The following is a 25,181-nucleotide window of genomic DNA, read 5'->3' on the forward strand; positions in this document are numbered from 1 at the left end:
AACAACTGTGTACTACTACGTGGGTTGTGATAGCTCAGGACTTTGGAACACCGATGGAATGTTTTCTGTTCCCAGTGCAAGTGTTAGACAAGTAATGTAGCTTTAAAATATGTATTTATTCAGCTTTAGTTCTGTTAAATGCTGGCCTTTTAACAATAGCCAGTTTAACAGTGGGAGTTGCATGGCTGTAACAGAGAAAATTTGCTGTACAGTATCCTCAAGTTACTTGTTCTGGATGCTTGAACAGATTGTTGCAATTAAAAATACTAGATTCAAAAATGCCCAGTGGCTAGACACTGTTTTTTTAAAAACTTCTAGCTGTACAAAAGGAAAACAAAGACGACTTCATTTTCCTAGTGCTGGTGATGGAGTTGCCGTACTGCATCCAGTGACCTCAGCTTCAATATTTAACAAAAACTGTAAACAGTCCAGTCATATTACAAGATGGATAGACATGTACAATATTTATTAGCCAGCAATTAACAATCGGAGAGATTTTTGTTTAATCTCTGGTCTTCTTAGCTGTGAGCAGAAGCAGGCGGAGGGGAGAGAGTTTACTTGGCCTCATTCCTGACCTCCAGTTAATTTATGGAACAGATCTTCATCCAGTGTTTCATTCTGGTCTTTGGAACGGGTTGACAAGAAGATGTAGCCCCCAATATACTCATGGATGATTTTGCAGTCTGCGCTCAGACATGTGAAAGCGATAGATACGTTCTGATCAAACTCGATTGCAACCTAAATAAAATGCATATGGCAAAATCAGGAACAGAGATAAGCTGCAGCCAGGAAAAAAGAACAAATGTGAGAGCACAGCTGGATCAGAAATACCATGACAAAGCAGTACCTGTCCCTCCTAACCAAGATTTCTGGGTCTACCGGATTGACAGGGTTTGGCTGCTTGTTTCTCAATTTTCTGCTATGGCAGGGCCCTCTTGTGGTCAAAATATTTTTGCTTGTTCAGGCAGGCCACAAAAACACGCTTTCAACTAGATTTTTTTCTAATGGCATATAAAGTGAACACTGAGAAGAGCAGGAATGGCACTCCCGACCCTTTATACACTTAACCAGTAATGTTTAACACTGCCATAGTTATGTGCTGACCTTAAATTTGCTTTTGATGTTCAGGTTTTGACTTCCAACGACCGTCAGCTCTAAAATCCACCAACCTGAGCTTAGTTGCTACCTATGGATTCTGCCTTTTTTTGAGAGGGATTTAAAGCAAACCCAGCAGCTTTGCCCAGAATTACAGGCTCTGGCACAGGGAGTACTGCAGGAGAGCAATAGGGATTGTACCTGATCTCTCCTAGCTCCTGCAGATGGATGCAGAAAACTGTAAGCAGGAACAGTTGCCAGGCTGCTTGAGTTTACCTCAGGTCATGCTAGTTCCACCCTAGAAATCTACAATTTACAGAACTGGCTTCAAGCTTTCAAACCCAAATTCTCCAGTGGACTGCTGGGCATCAGCTGGCTGTGCTGGGCAGCCGTCATCGGGGTCAGGACCACCCCAGTATAAATCATACTACAGAGCTTCTTGGGACTGCGTATTGACAGAGAGAAGCTTGCATTGTGGCCCTGCAATCTCATTTTGGGATTTGAAAGACAAACTGGGTTCCTGTATACTCAGTCTGTAATAGACCGAATCACCACAATTTAGAGGGTGATGCATGAGTTAGAAGATTATACACAGAGTTAAAATTAGATTTTTGCTGACAGAGCAGTAAACATAATGGATTGGAATTTACCTTTGAGACACTGTATTTCATTCCATCAAAATCAAGGACAACTTACAAAGAATAAGCTTGGTAGGAACCTTTAAAATTGGAGATCTTTTTAGTTTCTGATTTTTGACTACAGACTCCATTAAGAAAAATTTTAGACTGCTTATTCAATAACATGTCACAACGCGTTCAAACTCTTTTCACTGAGGTTTAAAAAGATTTTCTGAAACATCTTCCAGCGTCTGAAATGCAGTGACTGAAAGCAGAGAGCTGTTCCAGTTTTACCTGGCGTATTTCCCAGTTCACATTCCACTGCTTCATGTTGGAGAACCTCCATGTTGTGATAGGATCTCCTGTGGCTATATCTATTCGTATCAGCCTGTTATAGGACACCCCAAGCACATCATCCTTTTTGCTTCCTTTAAACCTGAAAAAAACCCAAAACCTTTGAGCAGATCTGGTTTGAAATGATTTCTGTCTAGAGAAACATTTCACCTGCCCTCCTCTGAAAGTGCAAAAAATATGGGAAAAGTCACAGCAGCCTGGCATTGAGGAGAGTTGGACCCTTATTAGAATGTTATTTGTTAATAAAGCTAAAATGTAGGCTGGTGAGCTATGGTGTAAGATGGAAAATAATCAGGCTAGATCTGGTAGATCTGGCTGAAATCTTTCCAATTCATTGTTTTCCACTGAAAATTACTGTTCTGCCAAAATGCATGAATTTAATTATATTTTTACTGGAAAATTGTCAACAATAATTTTCCTTGCTTCATTTCACTAACGTTTTAACATGTTCTAGTTATGTTCACCTAAATTATACAAGCATACCAAAATAGATTTAAAAGATACTTTATATTATGTATCATCATTAGCTTATCAAAACAACTGTTAGCAATATATGCATGTTTCTGAGTATAAATCACATTACAAAAATACTGAGATATTTCAACTTTCTCCTGATTAGAGACAAAAAATAAATACAAAAGTATCAGAACTATCTGGGGGGCAGAAATTTCTGAGTTGGGAATAGCTAGGAAAAGAATACTCCAGTGAAGAAACCACCTTCCTCTACCTTCATGCTGAAAGCTGCAAGAAATATCATCCGTCTGCTGTTAATATTTTTGATCCTGTTTCTGAACCTTCTCTCCTTAGATGAAACTGGCCCTTAGGGAAAAAATGTAACCTGGACCACAATTTGTGCCTTAACGCCCCCACTGAGATACTGCCCATTAGCTTGCAGAAATTCATCACAAGATGTTTTGCTTACACTCCAAAATGCAGTTTAGATGTTGGGTTTGTTTGTTTAACAGAATTAGTGGTGACAGATGGGGCAAAACACCTTTATCTGTTAGTAAATTAAACGGTGATGGGGAACATTCCCAGGCACCAAACTCATGTTCTGTTCAGTTGCTAGAAGAGTCCCAGACAGTCTTCTGGCTGCGGCTAAGCAGCGCTCTCTCAAATGATTCCCTGGTACAGCTCAGGAACTGGAACATCCAAGGACCAACACGATCTGGTAGGTCACACGAGGCTACTGGGTTTTGGGAAGTCAGAGTGTTTCACAGTACAGATGGGAGCTGTCCTATGCCAGCTGGCTGCCATGCCAGAAAATGGTTCCCAGCTGGTTCAATTTATACTACAGATGATTCCTAACTGGCCCCGGAAGAGGTGTTAAGCACAAATTAAGAATGGTGCCTCCAAGTATGGTTGTGTCAGTACTTTTCAGATTTTTGGTATTTTGTCAAGAGAAAAGACTGCAGGTCAGAACCTTGTCATATTCAAGGTAAGTGGCCAGGGAAACTTGTGAACCCAACAGGACCTTTCTTGTGCTGACTGCTCTTGCATATTAACCTAAAAAAAGGGTAATTTCCCATTTTCTTAATGAAATGCCAAAGAAATTAGCATTTTATCATATTCCAACGAGCAAGAGTCAGAGCAAACAAATATCCTGCAAACCCGAGAACACCAACAAGACATGCATTTTTTACGTCTTGTTCAGTTTATGTCAATAATGGTTTAATCTTAGTGATGTTACTTCAGGCAAAACTTGACAGGTCTGTATGAAGGCAGACATATAGGTGACTCCAGGAACGGAGTTACTGAGTGCTACTGCTATAGAAAAAAACCCCAGCAGTATGGAAGTTACTAGAATTAAAAGAGGTCTGTGTGTGGGGAAAATAACAGAGAATGTTTCCAGAGCAGGGAGTCAAAAAACTTCCTGCAAATCACTAAGCGTGAACATGTTATGGCAGCTTGACATCGGTGTAACAGTGTGCTTACCTTACAATGTAGTAGGATAAGCCAAACTCAGGGAGGGACTGCCACGCTTGAATAAAACGCAGCTTGGCCTCCACTAGTGGCATGTGGGATACATTTTGGTGGGCTTCCAGAATACGAGCAACCAGCTGGGAATCACAGGATGAGAGAAAGGTTTCAGTTGACTGGAGAACAAAAATACCCTTGGCTTTCACTAAATCAAACATCATTAGCTCTGATGCCATGTTCAGACACTCGGACATCACTGTTCATGCACTGTACAGCAAAGAGCACTTGGGGACGGATCCTGAACTAAAAGGGCAGAACAGTGCAGCAAGGGCTCAGGTCCAGGCTTGTGCTGCACTGGGTCTAGCTCCAGCATACCGCTGTGGAGACTGTGTCCTCAGGCTGAACTCTTTCACAGCAGAAACAGTGGGCAAGGAATTAGGTGGGGAGGAAGGAGAGGCACACAGGCCAAGAGGACAGGAAGACACTGTTGTTTAAGATGCAGGCAGTAACTTCCCGTCCTTAAAACCCCTCCTTTCTTACTCTAAAGAGACTTTCAGGGACAGCGTTATCAGGAGGAGAACATGCTGAGTGACTTAGGAGGCGGTGTGGAGGTAGGAGTACTTAGAAGAAGTGCTGAGACACCTGTCCCTGTGTTCAGTTTAAAGAAAAGGCCTCTTGCAAAGGGACAAACGAGTACTGCACAGTGATTCTACTGTATGGTTTCCAGCCTCACCCCTAAGCAACCATTGGAACCACCCATACCCAACCATCGAGCCATGCTCAGGATACCTGCTTGGGCTTGTATTTTTTGGTGTAACGTAGTGAGACGAAGCATTCTGGTTTCATATCTATGCTTTCTGGATCAGAGACAGCTTGGGGAGACATGGTCCAGTTCTTCATCTTTAGAAATGAAAGGATCTTGTGGACCTCAGGATGGTAAGAGCTGTCGGCCATTGTTTTGCCTTTTGAGGCTAAAACGCAAGCAGCCATCCACCGGGCGTACTGATTCTCCTGCAACAAAGACAACTGTTGGATATTTTTGCACAAACCATTTATGAAGATGGCTACTGCTCATGTGTCTTTCACTGTGCAATAAAACCGCTCTGGAGTCATTCTGCTTAATTTGTGGGGATGCGTAGTTACCATAGTACTGTTGTTCTTCCCTGACTGGGCTTGTTCCACTTACAGGACTGCCTTTGCAGAATAGTTTGATTTAAAATTTTCAAAGAAATCTAGTACTTTGGAATACATTCTCTTGGAAATTTTATTGCACGACCGTTTTCCACCTAATGAATGTTTTCACACAATTTGGATTGATACACTGCAATATGAATGAAATAAACTGAAACTGAAAATTATTCTAAGATCCTTATCACACTACCCTCACCTGAATGGGGAGAGTTCTAATTAATAAAAAAGAAAAGAACAAACCCCAAACCTCAGGTCTCTGAAAACACAGGAACAAAATACTGTAACTTCTTTTTACTTTTTTGGTACTTTGGTCTTTTTTTTCTTTCCAGCAGCTTTACTTGGAAACTGATCATAAACACAGAACCATTGTCCTTTTGTCCCCTCGACCATTAAGACTGATCACCATGTAATTCTTAAATTTTACTAAACATGTTGATAATAAACTCTCTGCAGCATCCTTATTTTTCTAATCAAATTCTAGAACAGGGCAATGGGTCTTCTAGACAATCTGCCAATCAGTCTGATATGCAGACTTTTCCTTGTCTTATTACTCACGTTATCGCATCTTAAGTATACTTCATTCATGCCATCAGCAACAGGAATTAGTAATTTGATTCCAAACTTCTTCGCTGCAACATTTACATCTGGTACAACTTCACATCCTAGGTCACAGAGAATCAGAAATAAATTAATTTATTTAGTTACTACATCACTAACTTTAAGTATTGATTAATAATACAGAACAGTACTTAATGGTTGTTTTCCTTTGAGATCAAGGGCCAAGACTTTCGAAGCTTAGGCCTGGTGAAAAGTTTCTGTTCTAGTTCACTGCCTGGTCTGGCTTGCCAGGGTGATGAATGCTCAGAGAGCATGTTAGTCAAAATGGAAAAGAAAGGATGCAAGTGCTCTCAAAATGTCAGCCTGATATTAGGAAATGCTGAACACCTGAAATGGAGAGGAACTGATGAGATGGGCACTTCTGGAAATGTTCCCCTAAGTGACTTGAAAGCCTGGACTGTATTTTCAGAAGCAACTTAGTACTGACAATGGGATGCAGATGACATCTACAACAGAGCTAGCCAGTTGAGGGATCCCAGAGAACTCTAGGAACCTGGTATTTCATGCTGATGGTGCTATTACAGGACTTCTGGATTCAGCTGGAGTCAAGGATGCCTACAGTTCCCCCTTGTGTCAAGGGACACCAAGGCTGTGGGCTATCTGGTGAGGTTCCAGCCACCCTGGCTAGTTTTACCATGCATTTATCTGACCTACTGAGGATATGCAGATTGGTATGCAGAGCCATTTGTTCACAGGGATCAGTCTTCTTTCTATTTCAAAGGTTTCTTCTAGGATGAATCCTGGGCATCACTCGTTCCCTGACGCTGAACAAATGATGTCCCTGCAGGAGCAGATGTAGATGGAGGCTATATATGGTGCTGGTGTTTGCCATGTGCACACCCGGGGTTTCTCTTCCAGAAGTATCTAAAGCTGCTTGTAGCTATGGAAATCCCCATGCATGTTACAAACAAGGCCCAGGGAAGGTCTTGGAGCTGTCCTTGCACAGCAGTATCTAGGTGCAGCCTATGGCATTCCTGTCCACTGCATCATCCGTCATCCTCTACTACCAGTGTGCATTTGGCAAGGACAGAGGTGAGTACTACCATTTAACACAGAGCAAAAATATTTGGAAATAAAAGTGTCACACAGATCACATTCTCTATCTGACTCATCTTTAAGTGAATTCAACAGTACATGGCATTTTACAAGCCAGGCCCAGATGATGTGGGTTTGGGCTGAGCTATTGAATCCTTTTTGTTTAGATCTCTTCTGTAGATGCAGTCTGCATGCTTTATGAGTCTCGATAACTGAAACAGTTCCAAGACTAAATGCTAATGTGCTTGCCTTCCTGAGTGTTGCAGGGATTTTTTGATTTATTCAGTTCATGAATGCAATAGAAAAAGGAAAAAAAGGAAAAGAAAATTCCTACCTTTTAGGTTTAGTTTCTCAATAGGTTCTCCCTGTGCAGATTCCTTGTTTTTAAAATAAGATACTGAAGTGTCTTTAAAGACAAACCAATATGGTTTGATAGCTTTGAGTGACAGCTTCCTGGGCCTAAAAGAAAAAAAGAAATCACATTTATTTATATTGAAATGTACAAATTTCTAAGTCACTCACAGATATTACTGTGGATCTCACATTGCTTTGAGGTCATACACGTGGCTTCAGCTGGGTTACTCATACTTGTGTCAATGGTGAGGGGGCAAACGCCTGGAACCAGCATTATACCTACCCAAGCTGTCCTGGTATGGACATGGTTTTATTCTATATTAATTATTCTCCATTATTCACAGATTCTAGCTGAATCCCATCTATGATTTCTCTCAGGTTTTTTTCTTTCTAGTCTCTGTGGTTTTTCTTACTTTTTTCCCCCTTACATTCCTAATCAAAGCCATTCCCTTCTAACAGACCAGTTCTGTTTTTTGCATGAATTCAGTAATGCTACCGTAACCTGCTGGTTTGTTTACATGCACTAGAATTAGCTTCGGTTTTTCATAGTTCCTGATCTAGAAGATTTGCACCCATAAAACAAACTTGTATTCATTAAATTGTACAGGAGTAGAGATCATCTTTTTGGCTTTATCTGAATAGTATCTAACACAGTGAATTTCTATTCCTTCACTAAGTTTATGGAGCTTCTGTAGCAGGCCAAGACAAGGTAAGTTTAAACCATCTTCCACTAGGGCAGTGTTAATCCAGCTCCTCACACGTATATATAGATGGATATAATACTAATTTTAATTATTTTACTTCATTTCAATACTTCGCTAATGCAAACTGATTTCCTTCATGGAGTAAATTTAAAAATATCTATTTGGAACCGAAGATTAACCAAGAGGTACTAACGGCTAAACATAATCGTTGTGCCAGACCTACCTGTCTTCAGTAAGAGATAAAAACTGTAATTAATTCTAAGAATATGCTAACAAAGCCACAGGGAGGGGGCAGGATAAAACAGGATAAAATCCCAGATTCAGTGTATTTCAGGAGAGAAAACCAGAGGTATTAGCACTATTTCAGTAGAGAAATACTTCCCAATTAGCTACAAAGGTCAAGAATGAAGTCAAAAAGAAGAAAAAAGGGAAAAAATTCCACTATTTAGTACTTTAAATCTAAGATGTTGGTACAAAGAATATACAGCTGGCTGGAAAACAGTGATTTATTATATACACTCTTGCCTTCTCCGGAGCCTTTCTAGAAATCCCAGTGTAGAAACCTTTCTAAGAAATGGTGATCTTATGTTTAAATTATAGAAGTAACTTGGATTTTCAAAACTGCCAAATATGTTGGCTTTTAGTTTTCCAAGTGACAGTTTACAGTGACATTCTTCAAAAATAAGGGACTATAATTTTTTTTAGACTAAAAAAATTAAGTTGCTGAGAGCTTTTTGTTGTTCTGCACAACACAACAATATGTTCTCCACATTGTTCTCCACAATGTTGTCTCCTCCCTGAAAGTAGTATTTACTAGTGTGCTAATGCGGTGCGTACTGTGAATAAATGTGAATAAAAGTTCACTGTATGAACGGTCAGCAGTATGACATGCAGAGATTTGCATTTAGGTTTACAATTAAGCAAATAACTATGGTAACAAAATGTGGGTGTACCTTTAAAGACATGTTTTACACCTTATCTAGTTTCTACAATGTCTTAGGTTTAGTAAACGATTTATCATGTAGATAGGAAATTTTTCATGATGAAAAATAACTGCTGAATGCTTTTAGAAGCAAACGGTTCTACTACTGGGGAAAAATAAACAGTCCATTGTTAGAGGTGAGTAACTGACAGAACTTAAAAGGCTTAAATCCCCTTTCATCTTAAGCCACCTTAGTAAATTGAATGCCAAAATTCCTAATTGGAAATTAATAATTAACAATTCTTAAACATTAACAACAGATAACAAATTTTCAGGTGCAGTATTCAGTTCACTGACTACAAATAAGATTTTTCAATAGAATGACTCTGATAAATATTCATGCAATAAACTTTCTCTCTCTAGAACATGAAGACTGTTTTGTAATAAAAGGCATTACAGACTTGAGGTCACTGCAGTCATTTAAATAACCCATAAATCAACGTATTACAGTGAGATCACAGAAACGCGTTTTGATATTAGAAAAAAACCAGACCCCATGTTAAGTTAGAAAGGGGTATTTTTTTTGTTTCTTTTGTTTAATAAAACAAATAACTTCCCGGAGTTGCTTTTAGAAATTCTTCTCAGGGAGAGCCATTTTTTTTTTCTAGCTTTTCATTGGCAAAAACCAGTAAAATGTGATTGAAAACAAAATTGTAGACTCTTGTTTAGAGATTATGACTGATTAGCACTAGGAAATATAAAGAGCCTGGTCTTTTAATAAGCATAAAGTATAGCTACCCCAGCACCCTAAAAGCTAGAAAGATTTGCTGAGAATCTTGCTCAGAAGCAGTGAGATAAAGATTTGAAGAGGATAATATTAGGTGAGTAAGACCTATCTGGTGTATTTGTTAATTTATAGCTGTAGGACCTACAGTTAGATTAGGATGAAAAACTAGAGATCTCTTGTATGGTTAAGCTTTTTGGTTTTAGTAACTCACCTAACTAGCCTGAGATAATCAGCAAGTTTCGGGATGTCTGTGATGTCCTCCTATCAGGAATAATTAGGAATAATTTTAGTACAATGCACTTTGTAATTGTCTGTTAAAAAACATAAGGAACCAGGCAGGCTCATCAGAGACAATGACATTTGACACAGTGAAAGCAATTCTGGGATCTGAAAGGACATACCAAAATGTTGCTTGCATTTCCACCTTCCAGTGTCACTTCCAGATTAGAGAGTGCAGCTTCTACTTCATCTACTTCTGATTCACAGGTGAAATCTTGTGCCTCTGATGATAATGATAACTTGCTTATGTGATACTAAAATAAAACATCAATATATATATATATAAAATCAATTAGCAACACACAGTCATAGCATATGAAAACGGGCTATTTGGTCTTCTGGGTCTTGCACAATGTGTCAAATTCTGCAGCACAGAACCATGGTTTTTTTCACAAGGAAACAGGCACATCCACTATGATCTCCAGCGCAATTACTGGTAACAGTTTCCTATTTTAACTGACAGTGTTTGTATTTCTTCGCTGTATGATTGTCCCTGTTCTGCGGGGCTGACAGTGCTAATGTTTGCATCCCTAGTACTGTCAGCTGTAAGTGCCATCCACACCAGGTGGAAACTTCGCAGCAAGTTTCTGTGGTGTTCCGCAGTGGCAGGCCATGAATTTTTTGGCAGCTCTGTTTACATTTAAAAGGAAGGAGTTTATTATTAATAAACACTTGTGCCTTATTACCTACAGTAAGGGACTAAGCCACACTAGATGATGTTAAATTTCTATGTACTCCATAGCATCCCTACCTTCACATTGTGCTATAGGTTTTTTTCAGTCTGTTGTGAACGTATGTACTTACACATTAGAGAAGTTTCTAGGAAGAATATGTGAAAGGGTGGCAGCTGGTACGGGAAGCAACACATCATACTAATCCCCTTCAGAACAGACTGGTATCAGAGTTATATCCTGGGTATGGTTTGCTTTAGATAGTGTTAGTAAATGGTTCCATAATTGTATGTGTCAGTTTGAATAATGGTGTGCTGGTACTGAATTTAGCTGTTTAGTTGATGGATGCTGCTTATTGTTTCTCACTCAAAGAGCAGACCCGCAATCCAAGCAGAGCTATTGGCCTGGGCTCTATCCTAGTCTTGTCCTAGCTTGTGTTTGTCTCTTGAGGAAACGGGTTTTGCAACTTGCATCAAGTACGTGCCTGTAATGCAGCGAAGATCAGCATTTCTTCCTCTGTGCAATCAATTTCTTCTAACAGGATGGCCCAACGGGCTTGTTCATATATTTGGTTTATTCGCACTGCATCATACTGTAGCAAAAAAGAACAACACTGGTCATTAATGACCATCAAGATATGGATTCATGATCTGCTGCAGCTGATCTAATATTGGGCTGAAGCCATAACGGTTGTTTCTTTCCACCCCCCACCTCTGCCCTGCCATATGTTCCCATTCTGTTACTAGCTGATGTGATTGTGTGTAGGGTCACAGTGGCTTGCTGATCCAACAGAAAATTAACTAGGAGTCCTTAGCTGAAGCAGAAGGGGAGATTAAGACATCCCCTTTTTGTGGTAGTAGCCCTTGGACTGGCTTAACCGAAATGTGAAACCACACTGTGATAGTGAAAATAATGTGACATGGCCGACACATGACATTCAACAGCTTACTACTGCCAAAAGACAGAAACTCTTATTCCTCACTTCCCCTCTTCTGCCCTTGGCTTTTTCAGTTCTGGCTTTATCTTTGAACTGGCTTGACATTTGTCAGTCAGCTCCTACTGCGAACTGCTTTAACTCACTATCCATTTTTCAGATAGTGATCGTTTCTTATTATCTTCGTTAATAAACTGAAGTGACTCACAGAAATATTCAAGCCCCAGAGCTGCTGAAATGTAGGTGATGGGAGGGTAAACCTTGGAGCGTGACCTCTCCCAAGAGTGGTGAGCTATGACGTTGCCTGAAGCTCGTTTGGGTTATTTCATCCTATGGCTCCATGGCTGCCTCTGGGGCAAAGAAGGGAAATCTTTGGGCTGCTGAAGTTGAGACAGGTACTAGAATTTTAGTGGGGATGGCATTTTACCGAAAAACAGGCCACTGGAACTAGAAAGTGCCCTTCTGTTTATCTGAGATGCCTGAAATGAAAGAGTTTTACAGAATTTACAGAAAACAATGTCAAGGCCAAATCCGCTAAAATTCACATTTGAACTCTTGTTGATTTACACTGGTCAATGATCGTGCTTTTATTTCACTAAATGTATTACCCAGGCTGTAAAAGCACTGACTTAACACAACCACTGTGACTGCCTTTTAGTGGAAATGAAGGCAAACGAGAGGCAACTTGAGAAAAACATGTAAGTGACTTTTGAAGACCACGTCCTGTTTTCAAATGGGACTTAAACCCTTTTGCTGAACTTTCCAAAGGTATTTAATCACCCAGCCACATTGAAACAAATTTAAGTGCCTGAGCACTTCTGAGGGCTTCAGCCCAGAAAAACTGAATATTCAGCGAAGGGCAGCAGAACATAAATGTCATTTGTAAGTCCATTTTTCAAAAATAGGGCTTATACCCATACATCATTTAAGATACTGTTGGTTTAGTTTTCCCCTTATTTTTTCTTGTTAAAAGAGAGGCAGAAAGTAAACCAGCCCCTCTGGAAATCTGGACACTGTTTCTGGTGTTCTTCAGATATGATCTTTATACCTAAGATCTTATTTCAGGTGAGGAATGGTGGGTGATTCAGTGTCCAGAGGGGAAAAGTGCAGCTTTAGCTGAGGGGAAGAAGTTGAATATGATCTCTGAAGGGCCTGTAACAAATCTTAGCTAAAATTTGGTATCCTTGTGCTGTATAGCTCTTTGACATGAAAGCAGGCAAACAATGAATAGCAATAAAAACAAAGCTCTTACTTTTGGATTCAAATCAAAGAAAGTGTAATATTTAAAGCGCAAAAGAAGTTGATCATCTTCCAGAATGCCTTGTTCCATAAGTGATCGAGATGAATCTAGCCAGCTGTGGAAGAAAACAACCCACAGATTCATCTGTACAGGAAAAACTATCACACCTGCAGAGCTCCAATGCAATTGTGAAACAAAAAGTGGGAACAAACAGCTCTAATTCCTGCAAGTCTGGGGAAAATTAACGTAACTCGAGAAGGCGGAACGTTCATACAGATTTCCAACTTTCACTGTATAAACACAGTACCTGTAGTCTTCCTACTTTTTTCTCCAGTGCTGTTCAAAACATCAGAAGTAGATGCGAGAAGCTGAGCATTAACTAGTTGTGGGGTGACCTATGCCAATAAGATCCTTTCTTCTTGATTTACAGAAACCGGAGGTTTATTTAAGCCAGGGCAAAAGTATGCCTGTAATATTTAGAACTCCCACTTTTCATTTCAGTATTTTCTGGGGTTTGATTCTACCTACTTCTGTTCTCCAGTGAAATCCAATGGAAATAAATATCCACGTCACTGTTAAACGCTCCACAGATCTAAAAATGACAATCTGTATTTTAATGCTAGAGAGACAATCCTCTCAAACACTTGCACCACCAAAACTCCTCGTGCTCTGTATTCTTCTGTGGTGTACGATAAACAACGTTTGCTTGTGTATAATTCAGTAAGTCACCTATTTGTAATGCTTTACTGAATTTATCCAGGTGTATTTCCACTGTCCATTTAAAGCCTTTAAAGTTTGCTATCCAAACTGTCCTTTAGCTGCTCCCACAGTGCTAAACTGGATTTGCCTTCATCTAGCAACAGAATTTAGTCCAGAACCTGCAACATTACATCAGTCATCACTTTAAAACAAAATTGCCTAACCAAGAACGTTGAATAAGGAAAAAAGATTAAAAAGAAGAAGCATTTCTGAAACAAAACCTAGATCAAAGCATGTTTTCAAGTATCAATATAGCCATATATCATGGATTTGTTTTCAAATTCTGCTTTACACCTAAAAAAGCTGGATTAATGGTACCCTTATTGAGCCAGCCAACAAAGATCTCAAAGAGAGGCATCTTACCCTGCATTGAGTTTGGCTTTGTCAGCTAAAGTCCGAGGCTGGTACATTTCTGCTAGTGTTTCTGGAGAACAGTTGAGATGACTGAAGGCGAGGATGCTGCAGTTCTGCTCAGTCAAGGGACTGTCACTGAACCAAGTAATTGTAGAAGAAGCTGGTGTCCCACTGATGGGATCATAAATGGGTGTCATGGTTTTACTATATAAACCTGGACTTCCTGCAAGTTAAGAGAGTAACGTATTATTCCAGGGAAAACTGCCTTCCGACTTAGGGAGTCTGCCGCTGTCCGTTGTAAACGACTAACCCTTTTCTTTCAAGACAGTCTCCTATCTCTGCTGTCTGCAGCAGGCCTTGTCCTTTCACAGCTGAGGCGACCTCGGGACAGAGGTGCTTTTCTTGTTCTGTGAGACATCTCAGTTGTGTTGAGGAAAGGAAACACATACTTTCAAGCCTTTATTTCTCGTTTTCCTTGCAGGTTTCCGTGCTTGTTGAATATTTTAATATTTAAGAGTGGTCTTGTATTTTCACGGAGCAGCAGCACATCCTGTGTGCAGGGCCGCAGCTGATCACCTGTTTTCTGGTATGGCCTTTCTCATATCAATGGAAAGGAAAACATTTATACAGACAACAGAAAAATACTGATATATTGGAGAATGTAGTACTTCTTGAAGCCACTAATTTCAGGCCAACTGTGTCTCTCTGACTACTGAGCTACATTAAGCCGGTCTCCCTGGTTTTAATGGTATAACAAAAAATTTCTTCCCCTTTTTGACTTCCAGTCAGAAGAATAAACTCATACTGATTTTTCATTACCTGATAATCCAGAACTCACTGGAGAGTTGCACAGGTTTAAAATATCTTCTGTAACTGGTTCTTTGCTGTTCTTGTCTTTTTTCTTTTTCTTTTTCAGCGTGTCTTCTGATTGCTTCAACAAAGAGAGTTCTTCTGACCGTCTAATATCTAAAATGGCAATTTGGGAAGTGAAGCAAGATAAACCATTTGAAACTTAGCAGATTACATCCAAAAAAAGCCCATCATTGGCAATAGCATTTGGGGAAGCTCCATGTTGCAATCTGGATTTTATTTTTAGCAGGTTGAAAGTAGTAGCCGTGGAAAATCCAGTAATTCAATATCAAGGCCAAAGACTTTGGGCTGTAAGAGTGACAGGATTTAAGCCTGCTTTTGTAGCGAGCGTAAGTGTATTTTAGAACACCAGGGAAAACCTCTTTCTCCCTAATGGCTCTGCAGTCACCCTTGAGCATCATAACTTCAATGAATTTTCTGATTTATGAATAAGCATGAACCAAAATGGAACCACTGTATTTGAAATTCATGCCTTTTATTATTCACTATATTTCACATACAAGATTCTGTCTTGGCTATACGCTGTTCCCTAATGTGCTAGTGATTCAGACATGTATTGCCAGTTGCAAACCTGGCACTTTGTTTCTGAAAAACATTTTTATCCTGGGATATGCAAAGACATTTTTAACAGTATTCACTCATGAGGAAAGTTACTGACTCAACCTGGAAGAAAAATGTGGGCAGAAATATTTAATTTGGCCAAATGTCAGTTGAACAATTATGGCATCATTTTATCAGAGCTGTTCAGTATAACAAAGACATATTACACCTTTCACAATCCACTGCTGTAAGATTAAATTGAAAGTTCCACTGTGGTCAATACGAGGCGGTAAATTCCTTCTGAAGATGGATGTGTTATTGGGCTAAGCTTTGAAGATCTAAATTAAAATGAGGATTTTAATCCCCATTTTACCTTAAACCCAAGGGATTCTGAAGACTGTTTGCAGCCTTGACTTATTGCTGTTTATCACAGGCACACAGGTCTGGCATGCTCCAAAACCTCTTCTCTACTCGGAGGTGCTCCATTATTGGAAAGAGCAGAGACCTGGAGACCCAGTGGTGCCAAGCATTGATGGGCTTGTCTGGCGTAGTTAGGCATGCCCCGACCTGAAGGGGTTTCAGCACATAGAAGTTCTGAACGTTCAAAACGTGCTCCTTCTGAAGTAAATACATGTAACCAATAGGAGAAGTTGAGCATCATTAATGGTGGTGAAAATAGGTGATACATCAGTTGACACCAGTAAAACTGCCGATGGTAAAGGCTGGCGTAGATTAATAAACTCAAGGTCTTAACTAATGGCATAGAATAAGTAGGACTGAGTCCCTCTCAAGGAGGACAAGGATCCTTTCAAAACCATCAGCAAGACTTCGACTATCCAGTACTCTGCAGCTCATGGGACACATTTCTAACACTGTTTGCATCAGTTACCACGAAGACTGAGAACCACTGACATGCGCTGGATACTAAAAGGAAAAAAAAAATCTGTCTTTTGATCTTGGGTCAACTCAATCAAATTTCACCTTGAGCTAAACATTTTTTTGAGTGAGGACTTCACATTAAAACAAAGTCACCTAATAAAATACTCCAACTTAGCTGCCAAAGGGGATTTAGCTTTACTTACTGAGAATTTTGCAGATATCACTGACAGCTCTGAAAACCATAGAAGAGAAGCTGACTTTCAGTCGCACAGTCTTCATGTTTGGCAAGCGAAGCCGCAGCATTTTGTGCTGAGTAGTAAAGAACAGCTTGGCATCTGCCTGTACCCCACATTTATCAAGTGTCCAGTGGGTTTTCAGAAGCCAACATTTTTTTTGCTCCCACCAAAGAGCATAGTCAGACCAATCTTGTGATATTTCTAGGAAAAGGCAAAATGGTTATTAATAAACAACGGAGCAAATGCACAGAAAACTTGGTGCTCTGCAAAAAGGAGCATTTATTTACATTAAAGCAGCACCTACAGTTCCTGGGACCTAGACCCCATTTGCTGAATACTTGTGGCAGTCACTGGGAACTAACTTTGTTAGTTAACTGAAGAGTTAAACTAAGTGCTGACTGTGGCACTCCCTTAATCTTGCAGATATCCACAGAGAAATATCATCTCCTGATTCTGGTGCTATACATGGTCCAATGCTGCATGGATTGTGCTGGGATACAGACTAATAACAAAGGTACCCGCTTCACAACTTGATAGTGCAAACCGAAATTCCTCCCACAAAACCTTGTGTGCACTCTGATGGGCACAAGTTCTTCCACAGCCTCCTGGGAAGCACCACTGCACAGCTCCTCTCTATAGTGTTAAGAACCAGCAACGAGTCCCTTGAAGTTTTGGTGACACACAGCTAAGGGCTGTTCTCAGCGCTCCTCTGTGGCTGGAGGCAGGCGAATAAGGATGTTCACCCGAGTGCAACATTCTTTAAATAATCAAGGAAAAGAATTATTATTGAGAGTAGCCCTGTGACAATCAGGAAAGCATTAACAAGCTCTCCAACAAATAAGATCACCTTCTCTACCACAAAGGATGCAGAAACTTGTAAGAAACGTAGAAACTTGTAAGGGAGGTAGAACGGGCATGATGCAATATTGTACAGTTAGATCTTCTGTTAGTCTGTGCAGGAGGGCAGGCTAGTATGACTAACCAGGGACTGAAAAGGGTTGCCTACAAAAACTTCTGAGAATAGACAGGCCTGCCAAGAGAGGACTGTCTTATTTCATTAACATGGACTTGCCTGTGTTTTGCTTCAGTAAAAAATGTTTGTGTATTTTGAAACACACAGATGAAGTAAGGCTTTCTGAATCAAGGACAGATAGGAGACTTTGTTCGTGACTTAAGGAGTTTTGGAGGGGGAGAACAGTGGCTTTTCTTTGATTACTCTTGAGCAGTAAGCTATCCTGCCCTGAAAGGTGTCAAGCCTTGACCAGATCAGCATGAGAAGCATGTGCATAAAGAAAGAGATAAAGCATTGCTGCTCTCAGTTCCATGGGGAATTCCAAGATTAGATCCCGGATGCCAATGATGTGTAGTAGTGGGTAAAGTTTCTGTATGAACTTGGTCAAGTTGTTTCAGTCTTCTGCATCATTTCTCATTCCTCCTCATCAACTCTGCTGGGTAGGGGTTACTCCTCAGTGTATCTATAACACAGTAAAGGCCTATCCTATTTTGGAGTTGCTTGGTAAAAATTGTGGCTCGAGAGAGCGGCTGACACAAATCACTTACAGATTTGCTTTAAATATTATTTAATATAGAAAGCTTTTTGCTCTAGTTGACTACTAATTATAAAAATACTGTGAAAAATTAGCCTTCTGATCCAAGTGAGAACTCCAGCTACCATTGGTTTGCTGACTGAATTGTGTGTGCAAATATGCAGAGAACTTGGTAGAAACATATTACAGATTTGCTACCTGCTTTAATGCTAGAAAAGAAATTCCCTGATAAAATCGCTGTGTTTAAGTACAGCTTTTCCGTCACAAAGGGTGTTCATGTAAAAATGTCCTTCCGTTGAATGGGAGTCTTTTGGAAGGAATATATTGTGCAACTCCATTTGTTTCCTTCAAAACTCGCATTTGAAAACAAAACCTTTCACTTGGTAGTAACAACTCTGAAATTAAGTTGCTGATTTAAAATTCCTTCATGCTCTTTTGCTGAAGCGTTTTGTTATAGCTCAGTTTTTCTCTTCTTGTTTGTCTGAAGTCAAGCTATGTAAAAAAGACTAAAGTTTCAAGGAGGCTCTTGTGACATTTTTGTTGCTGCAAATCTTTATATTTCTAGAGCAATGCCTAGAAACGCAAAGCTCATGGTCTTCCCACTTGGCGAGTCTTATCTAGCAAACAGGTTCATTTCCATGTGAAGCTGGTGACCGAAGACTTCTAGATTTAAGAATCCCAGGAAAAAGAACAATACTTGAATAATGAGTCACATATGAAAACCCTGTAGCATTGCTACATTAATCAAGTACTGTACTATATTGTCTGTATCTATCATTCTGCTGGCTCAGAGTACACATGGATTATTTTGGGAGGCAGCTCCGTTTGATGGCTTTGAGTTAAAGAAACCTAGATTCTGTTATTGCCTGCAGCATTGACTTGCTGTGACTGTACAGGGGGTATTTTACCTTTCATTTCCTAGCTTTGACTCGCCAATCTCTGCTCTTCACAGCTGTTCCCTACTGGATACATGCAAGGGATAAGGTGGCTCAGACTGTGGCTAGAAGGCCACAGTAGCACAGGAAACAGTAATTTCTGGAGTGCCTTTGTAACAACTAATCCTGTCTCTCTGACTGCTGCAGGTGGATAAATAGGGTATCAGCTACCTTTATTGCCGCTCAAACCAGCCACCTGTGAAGTCTATCTGGAAAGGGAGTTGAATAGTTAGTCTAGTCCAATTATATTTGTCTAACTGGAAGACAAAAACAAAGTAAAGATTTGCTTGCGCTGTGATAGTACAGAGGGTTTAGTCACAGACAGGGTGGGGTTCTGGCCACATAAAAACCCTGAGCCTGCAGCACCTACATGCTCCGTGTACCATTACAAAGAAAGTGAGGCAATGCCATTTCACAATGTGCAGGAGCCTCTTTTTGTAGAGGGAAAGCTGCATGTATTACTTGAATAACACTGTGTAAATTAAACAGGTCTTTACTCACTGATTTGCTCTACTAATTTCAGCATCAGTCCTCCAATATGAAGGTCCCCTGTGACCCGTAGTAAAAATTCCTTTTGTACCTCTTCATGATGATGATCAACTGTCACCAAGAGCTCCCAGGAGTGAGACCCATATTCACTTGAGGAAATCATTTTGGAAAAGTCTATGTAAGCTCTACAAAAAAACAAACAAAAATGTTTTCCCTTCAGTCTCTGAAACAAATGCATTTCTCCATAGTCACACAATACTTCCACGCTGCCAAGACTTCACATTGGCCTTGGCTGGAACTTCTGTGTTACCTTGTTACCTCTGCACTAGACTGTGCTCTTGTGATGACTCTTGCAAGACAGGCATGTGGGATTTTTTGGTTTTACTCTGATTCTGATCTCTCCCCTGAACTCAAGTGTCTCCAGTTGGGTAGAGACAGCCTGGTTCTACCTGGGTTTCCCCACTGTACAGTGCTAATCCACCAGTCTGGACACCGCAAAGCCTGTGGCTGTGGGTGGGATCTGTTTTGGCGATCTGTCCAATAAACAAAGGAATTTTGTTGACTTGTACACTTACAGCTGTAATTTTCACTGCAAATGAAAGTCTGCACTTGCAGTTCTGTCAGCTTGGTCCCATGGGACCAAAACCAGAGAGTAGTTTTACCTATTTGGGTAGATGTTTGGGGAGACAAATAACTTTAATGGCTCTCTGCTGGCAATATCCAGGCCCGTAACTGCAGTTTCTGCTGTCTGCTTGCACGGAGATGTAGGCATGTATCCTGTCTCAGCAGGGTGAATTGTCTGAGATCCCACCAAGCTCCTGCCAGGACTGGTGAACAGTAACCCTGCCAAGCCAAACTAGAGGAGATGCTCAAAGTAGCAGCTTTGCTTATCATCAGCAGAGTTCTGCAAATTATAGGTATAAGGTGACTGATGCTGCAGGAAGGATCTGTGATATTTAACCAGGGACAGAAGATAGCAGATTAGCACTCAGTACCCTGTCAAACCGAACCCAAAGAAACAAGCCTTTGCAGTTGAAGTAGATGACTTCCACTTACTGCAGACTTTCAGCAATACCTGAGAACTGAAGTCACAGAGGGAGACTCTGTTTAAGATGCCATACACAGACTGCTTCTAACAAAAAATAACTAGGTGTTGTTTACAAAGAGGGCTAGAGGGGATGTTACAATGTTAACAGACTTCTGTAGCTCTTTTTGAAAAGAGGTATTTAGTAAAACCTAACCTAAAAAGTTATGTCAAAGCCAGAAAAATCAGGGACAGTTGTCACAGGTGAGGAGTGACAGAAGGCATGACCTTTTCTAGAACCAACTGCAGAACAAGATCAGACTAGCTTAGGTTACATTAATGTAAAATTAAGGTAAAGGCATGCATCTAGAAACAGGGTGAAAATTCAAGTTCACCTATTTACCAATTTATAATAACAAATCTTTATGCTACTGTTTAGATAATAAAAGAGTTTTTTAGTGCCAAACAATAGTACTGCAGGGCAGAGCCCAGTTCAATGTTCATTCTGAGGTTCCCTTCCAGAGGCACAAGGAGGCCCTTGCGCCTACGCAGCCGCCAGCCCGTTACAGCCTTATCTTCCCCAGACTTTCAGGTGTCATTCATGTTTCTGAACACCTTACGGTTTAAGAATTTCAACAGGAAGACTTCTAATATTTTGTTAAATTACATATCATGCAGTATTCGGATTATGTAGTACAACATAAACCAAAATCATCTAAATGTTTCAGTGAAGTTCTTTTAAAGTCTGTCCCCAGAATACTATTGTTGTAGACTTGGTTCTTGGTTCATTGAACTCTCTGGGCCTAGGCCACGCCTGGTATCAACTGTACTAATATAAAATTCAGTGTCAAAGGGATAATAAAAATGTGGCAGCAATGACAATGAAAAGTGGTTCCAAAAGTTAAGGCAATGAAAGCGTATCTGTTAAAATTAGACCGATCCCCCCCACTAAATGAATGACAATATAAACAAAACAATCTGCCCAGCCCAAAGGCATCCTTTTAGGGGAACATCACCTTCCCAAGGAGTTTCACTGGAACCGTGCTGGAGTCTGCCCTGAAATTCTAAAGTCATGACAACTTATAGACAGCTCTAACTCAGAGAACTGGGACTTCATAATCATTTGACTCCAAGATGCTAATTTACACTGAGGAACAAATGCTGTTTTTAATTAGGTTCTTGAATGTGCCAGCCTACACCTTTTCAGCAAACAGTTACTGAACCAACAAGGGTTGATACTTTTCCAAGGAGTTTATTTGGTTTGCCTTGGTAAATAGTCATTCTGCAGGACACTGGGAAACACTGTGGCTCTCCTGCCTGTGGGACAGAGCTGGGATTTTGAGTTTGTGCTGCTGCGTGTGACACGGATTTACTAGCTAAGGCATGGAGCCGGGGCTAGAGGGGCTGTGTCTGTCCTGAAGGCAGTGTCCAAGACACAGCTCCTGGGCCAGGCTCCCAGGCAGATGAGGCTTGCAGCACAAGGTGGAGAGAACAGTTATCACGGCACTGTATTCATAGCAAAACAAAAAAATCCTGACTTCTAAGTCAAAATGCCACTAGTCCCGCTCCTAAGCACCGATAACAGCTTTAAAAATAAATCTGTAGTTGGCCTAAGCACGAGAACTAGGTGATTTCATTTCAGGAGCACAGGTATGAAATCTGGCTACACTTGGTCCACCAGAAGCCAGCATTGTTACAGAAAAGCAACAGTTTCACCTGCCCTCTTGCGCCAGTGGAAACATCCTGGAGCCGATCTGGACTTTTTTTTTTTTTCTTTTTAAATTTGGTTTAGCTTCCCCGTCTAATTCTGCACACGAATGCCTGTGCTGACATGGGTGAAAATGAGCCGCCCAAGGGGTGGGTGAAACCTTTCCTTTCATTCCCGCCGGCTTGGGAAACCATGGCCTGGGCGCAGCGCCTGGCGCCGTCATCCCCGGAGCCGCGCTGCCCGCGTCCTCCTCCAGCCAGCGGCTTTCCGAACACACACGAGTGCCTCTGACTGCCGGAGCAGGCGGCACAAACAGAAGCCTGGCCTGAGAGAGGCAAGCCGAGCAGCTGGGGCAGCCGGTGCTGTGTGTTAGGGGCCACGGCGGCGGGACCCGCGGGCCAGGCCGGGGCTGCCCGGGCCCCACAGCGCGGTCGGGCGGTGCCGGCCCAGCCCGCCGCTACCGAGCGCTGCAGCCGACGCAGGTAGACACGCAAAAAAAGCAGCGATTCCTCTGCGGATCGAGCTCCCCGCAAATTTTAGCCCTTACAGCTCCCAGCTTGAAACTGTGTGTGGGAGTAGAGGAGGCTGTTGCTCGTAGCGGAGCACGAAAAGCCCCGCTGTAAGGTGAAGGGGTAACGCGCAGCGCGGTGTTTCCCGGCCTGGTTCCGCGGCAGGCGCCGGGGCCGGGGCGGCCGCTGGAGGAAGCGCCCGGCCGCGCCGCTGGGCTCCCCGCGGGGGGGGGTCCCGCCGGCGGCCCGCAGCGCCACACGCCGCCGCGGCAGCAAGCGCGCCCGTACAGTAATAGTAAAAATAAAACCGAAAACAAATGTAATAAAAATGCTGCTGCTAATAATAATAATAAATCCCCGGCAGGCCTCCTGCGGCCCCTCCGCGGGGCCGCCCGCGCCGTGCCCGCTCCCGGCCGGCGGCGAGCTGCCCCTGCCCGCGGCCCCTCACTCACTTGCGGTCTCCGGTGGCAGCGCCGTGCCGCGCCTCCCCGCCGGCTCCGCTCCCTTCGCCTTCACCTGCCGTCTGAGGGCCGGGCGGGGAGGGGAGGAGCGGGCCGGCCCCACCGCCGGCGCCCCCGGGGGGCGGCCCTTCCCGTCCCCCCGCCCCGCTGCGCTGGCGGCCGGCCGGTGGGGAGCTCGGCGCCCGCGGCGGTGCCCGGCCCCGGCCCCGGCGCTGCCTGCCAGCCCGCACAAGTGTGTGCTCCCGGAGGCGGCCGCCGCCGGCCCGGGGCCACCGTGCGGCTGGAGCGGGCGGTGGGAGCAGCGGCGGGAAGGAGCCGCTGGCGGAGGCGGCCGGGGAGCCGGTAGTTGCCCGCCGGGAGCCGTGCCTGAAATACTGCCCTATCAACCCTTCGGGAAGTGAGAACTGGGGCAACGGTACCAGAAATACCACTTACAAGTTAAACGTTAACTTTAGGGAAAGTTTCAAACAGCTGTGAGTCTGCTTCAACACCGACCAGTGTTTGAGCACACAGCCAAGGAGACAGGCCACTCGGTAGCGACCATGGCTGAAGGATTTCCTCCTCCTGTCCTGGCAGAGTTCCTGCCTGAGGCTGGATGTCGGGTGTGAAACGGAGTGAAGGAGTGGTGGGACACTCACTGGAGCCACGTGCAGACACGCTGTGGCAAGGATGGTTTCTTGAGGGACTCCGTTTGTAGAATCATAGACTCACTTAGGTTAGAAAAGACCTCTAAGATCATCAAGTTCAACCACTGACCCAGCACTGCCAAGTCCGCCACTAAATCAGGTCCTTAAGTGCCACATCTACATGTTTTTTGAACACTTCCAAGGACAGTGATTCCACCACGACCTTAGGCAGCCTGTTCCAATGCTTGACCACCCTTTCAGTGAAGAAATTTTTCCCAATATCCTATGTTTAACTGCAGCATCATAACTCTGAGGCTATCAACACACATTGGACGTACAAGGGGTTGTTGCTTTTAGGCTGCAGTTGATGAGAGTTTTGAGACTACTCGGAGAAAATAAGTTCAGTTCTGAGGGTGCAATGGCAAAGAATAAAAAATCGTATCTGTGATATAGAGATGTGTTATGATGCACAGGATAAAGGTGGGTTGGATTGACTGGAACTGGACAAAGGCATCTCCAAAAGGTGGATTTCCACAGAAAGCCTTTCTTGCCTTAAACTTTTGGCTTGCTTGGTGGTATAGCAACTAGATAAAACACAGTGGGGAAAAAACCCAAACCAACAACAGGAAAGAGAAACAGAGAGAATAAAGGGGAAAGTTCTTTCAGGTTAAACTCGTAGCCTGGAAAAAGAACTCCCAGAGGCTCTAGAGGTATAAAGGATGCATCTTTGACACTCCATGGGCAACAGTTACTTTCATTAGAATAAAGCAGATGCAAAGTTGCCAAACCACAGGTAAAATCACAAGATATTTGCTCCCCTTACTGCTGTCCTAGACTCAGTCACTGAACCGCTCTAGTCATGCTCATCTCTTCAGGTTGTCTGTGCACGCACCAAGATTGTGATAAGTTTCAGACATCTTTTGAAACAGAAACTTGAGACCTCGTGCTTTTCAGGGCTCTCAATCACTTGAGGGCACAGATAGGCCTTTAATTGCCCTGGCTAGACTCACTTGGCACCAATTCCAGGAGCTCTAGTAAGCTCAGGCTAGGTGTTGTCTTTGCCTGAATGATGTTGTGGGTGCCCTCGTCGGTGGGAGCACTTGAAGGGGTCACCCTGTGATCCTAGCTCATCCTTCCATGTGGAGAAGCTCTGCTTTTGCGGCTCTTTGGCTACGTCTTTACTCGATGGCTTTTAGATTTCATAGGACAGTTTGGTAAGCTACCTACTTATTAATTATTTCTTTAAAATACAGGTACATATGTAGAGGAGCAAATGACTTTTCATGAAAAAGGTCGTGAAGTAATATGAAATTCAGGTCTAAGTTACTTTCAATAGTGGAATAGAAAATTTTCAATAGAAAAGCAATTAGAAAAACTTAAAAGGTTGTTCTTGGGCCAGAATATTCTGGTGTGTGCTCTTGCTGGCTACATGAGCTTGTTTTGCCTTACCTATGTGGCTAGGACACAAAAATAAGCTTTTCTTGGCACATCTTTCAGCCTAAGTAGAGACATGGTACAGAGGT

The 25,181-nt window shown here is 42.3% G+C and overlaps 1 protein-coding gene across 2 annotated transcripts; it reads right to left on the reverse strand.

Moving 5' to 3' along the window:
- Nucleotides 1-437: 437 nt before the first annotated feature.
- On the reverse strand, nt 438-23,217 carry FERMT1 (FERM domain containing kindlin 1). 2 transcript variants are annotated; one of them, XM_055816421.1, is made up of 15 exons: nt 23,024-23,217; nt 19,343-19,515; nt 16,327-16,560; nt 14,654-14,800; nt 13,844-14,057; nt 12,734-12,836; nt 11,032-11,139; nt 9,999-10,130; nt 9,809-9,858; nt 7,165-7,289; nt 5,733-5,839; nt 4,776-4,997; nt 4,002-4,126; nt 2,007-2,148; nt 438-738 (listed from the first exon to the last, which is right to left on the reverse strand). In XM_055816421.1, exons 2-15 carry the CDS (start codon nt 19,491-19,493, stop codon nt 565-567), a joined length of 2,034 nt encoding a protein of 677 aa, XP_055672396.1. In that variant the 5' UTR covers nt 19,494-19,515; nt 23,024-23,217; the 3' UTR covers nt 438-564. The 2 variants fall into 2 exon arrangements, with proteins under 2 accessions (XP_055672396.1, XP_055672397.1); XM_055816422.1 differs by having other exon boundaries at nt 19,422-19,515; nt 23,024-23,189.
- Between the last annotated feature and the right edge of the window lie 1,964 nt (nt 23,218-25,181).

This window comes from Falco peregrinus, chromosome 11, assembly GCF_023634155.1.
Source record: "Falco peregrinus isolate bFalPer1 chromosome 11, bFalPer1.pri, whole genome shotgun sequence".
Classification (NCBI taxonomy): domain Eukaryota; kingdom Metazoa; phylum Chordata; class Aves; order Falconiformes; family Falconidae; genus Falco; species Falco peregrinus.

Excerpts from the sequence above, each read along its gene's own strand:
- FERMT1 (XM_055816421.1), bottom strand. The coding sequence starts at position 19,493 with ATGATTTCCTCAAGTGAATATGGGTCTCACTCCTGGGAGCTCTTGGTG. Across the intron at positions 16,561-19,342 it reads GAAATTAGTAGAGCAAATCA|AAATATCACAAGATTGGTCT; the intron begins GTGAGTAAAGAC and ends GCCTTTTCCTAG. Across the intron at positions 5,840-7,164 it reads TGAGAAACTAAACCTAAAAG|GATGTGAAGTTGTACCAGAT; the intron begins GTAGGAATTTTC and ends TCTGTGACCTAG.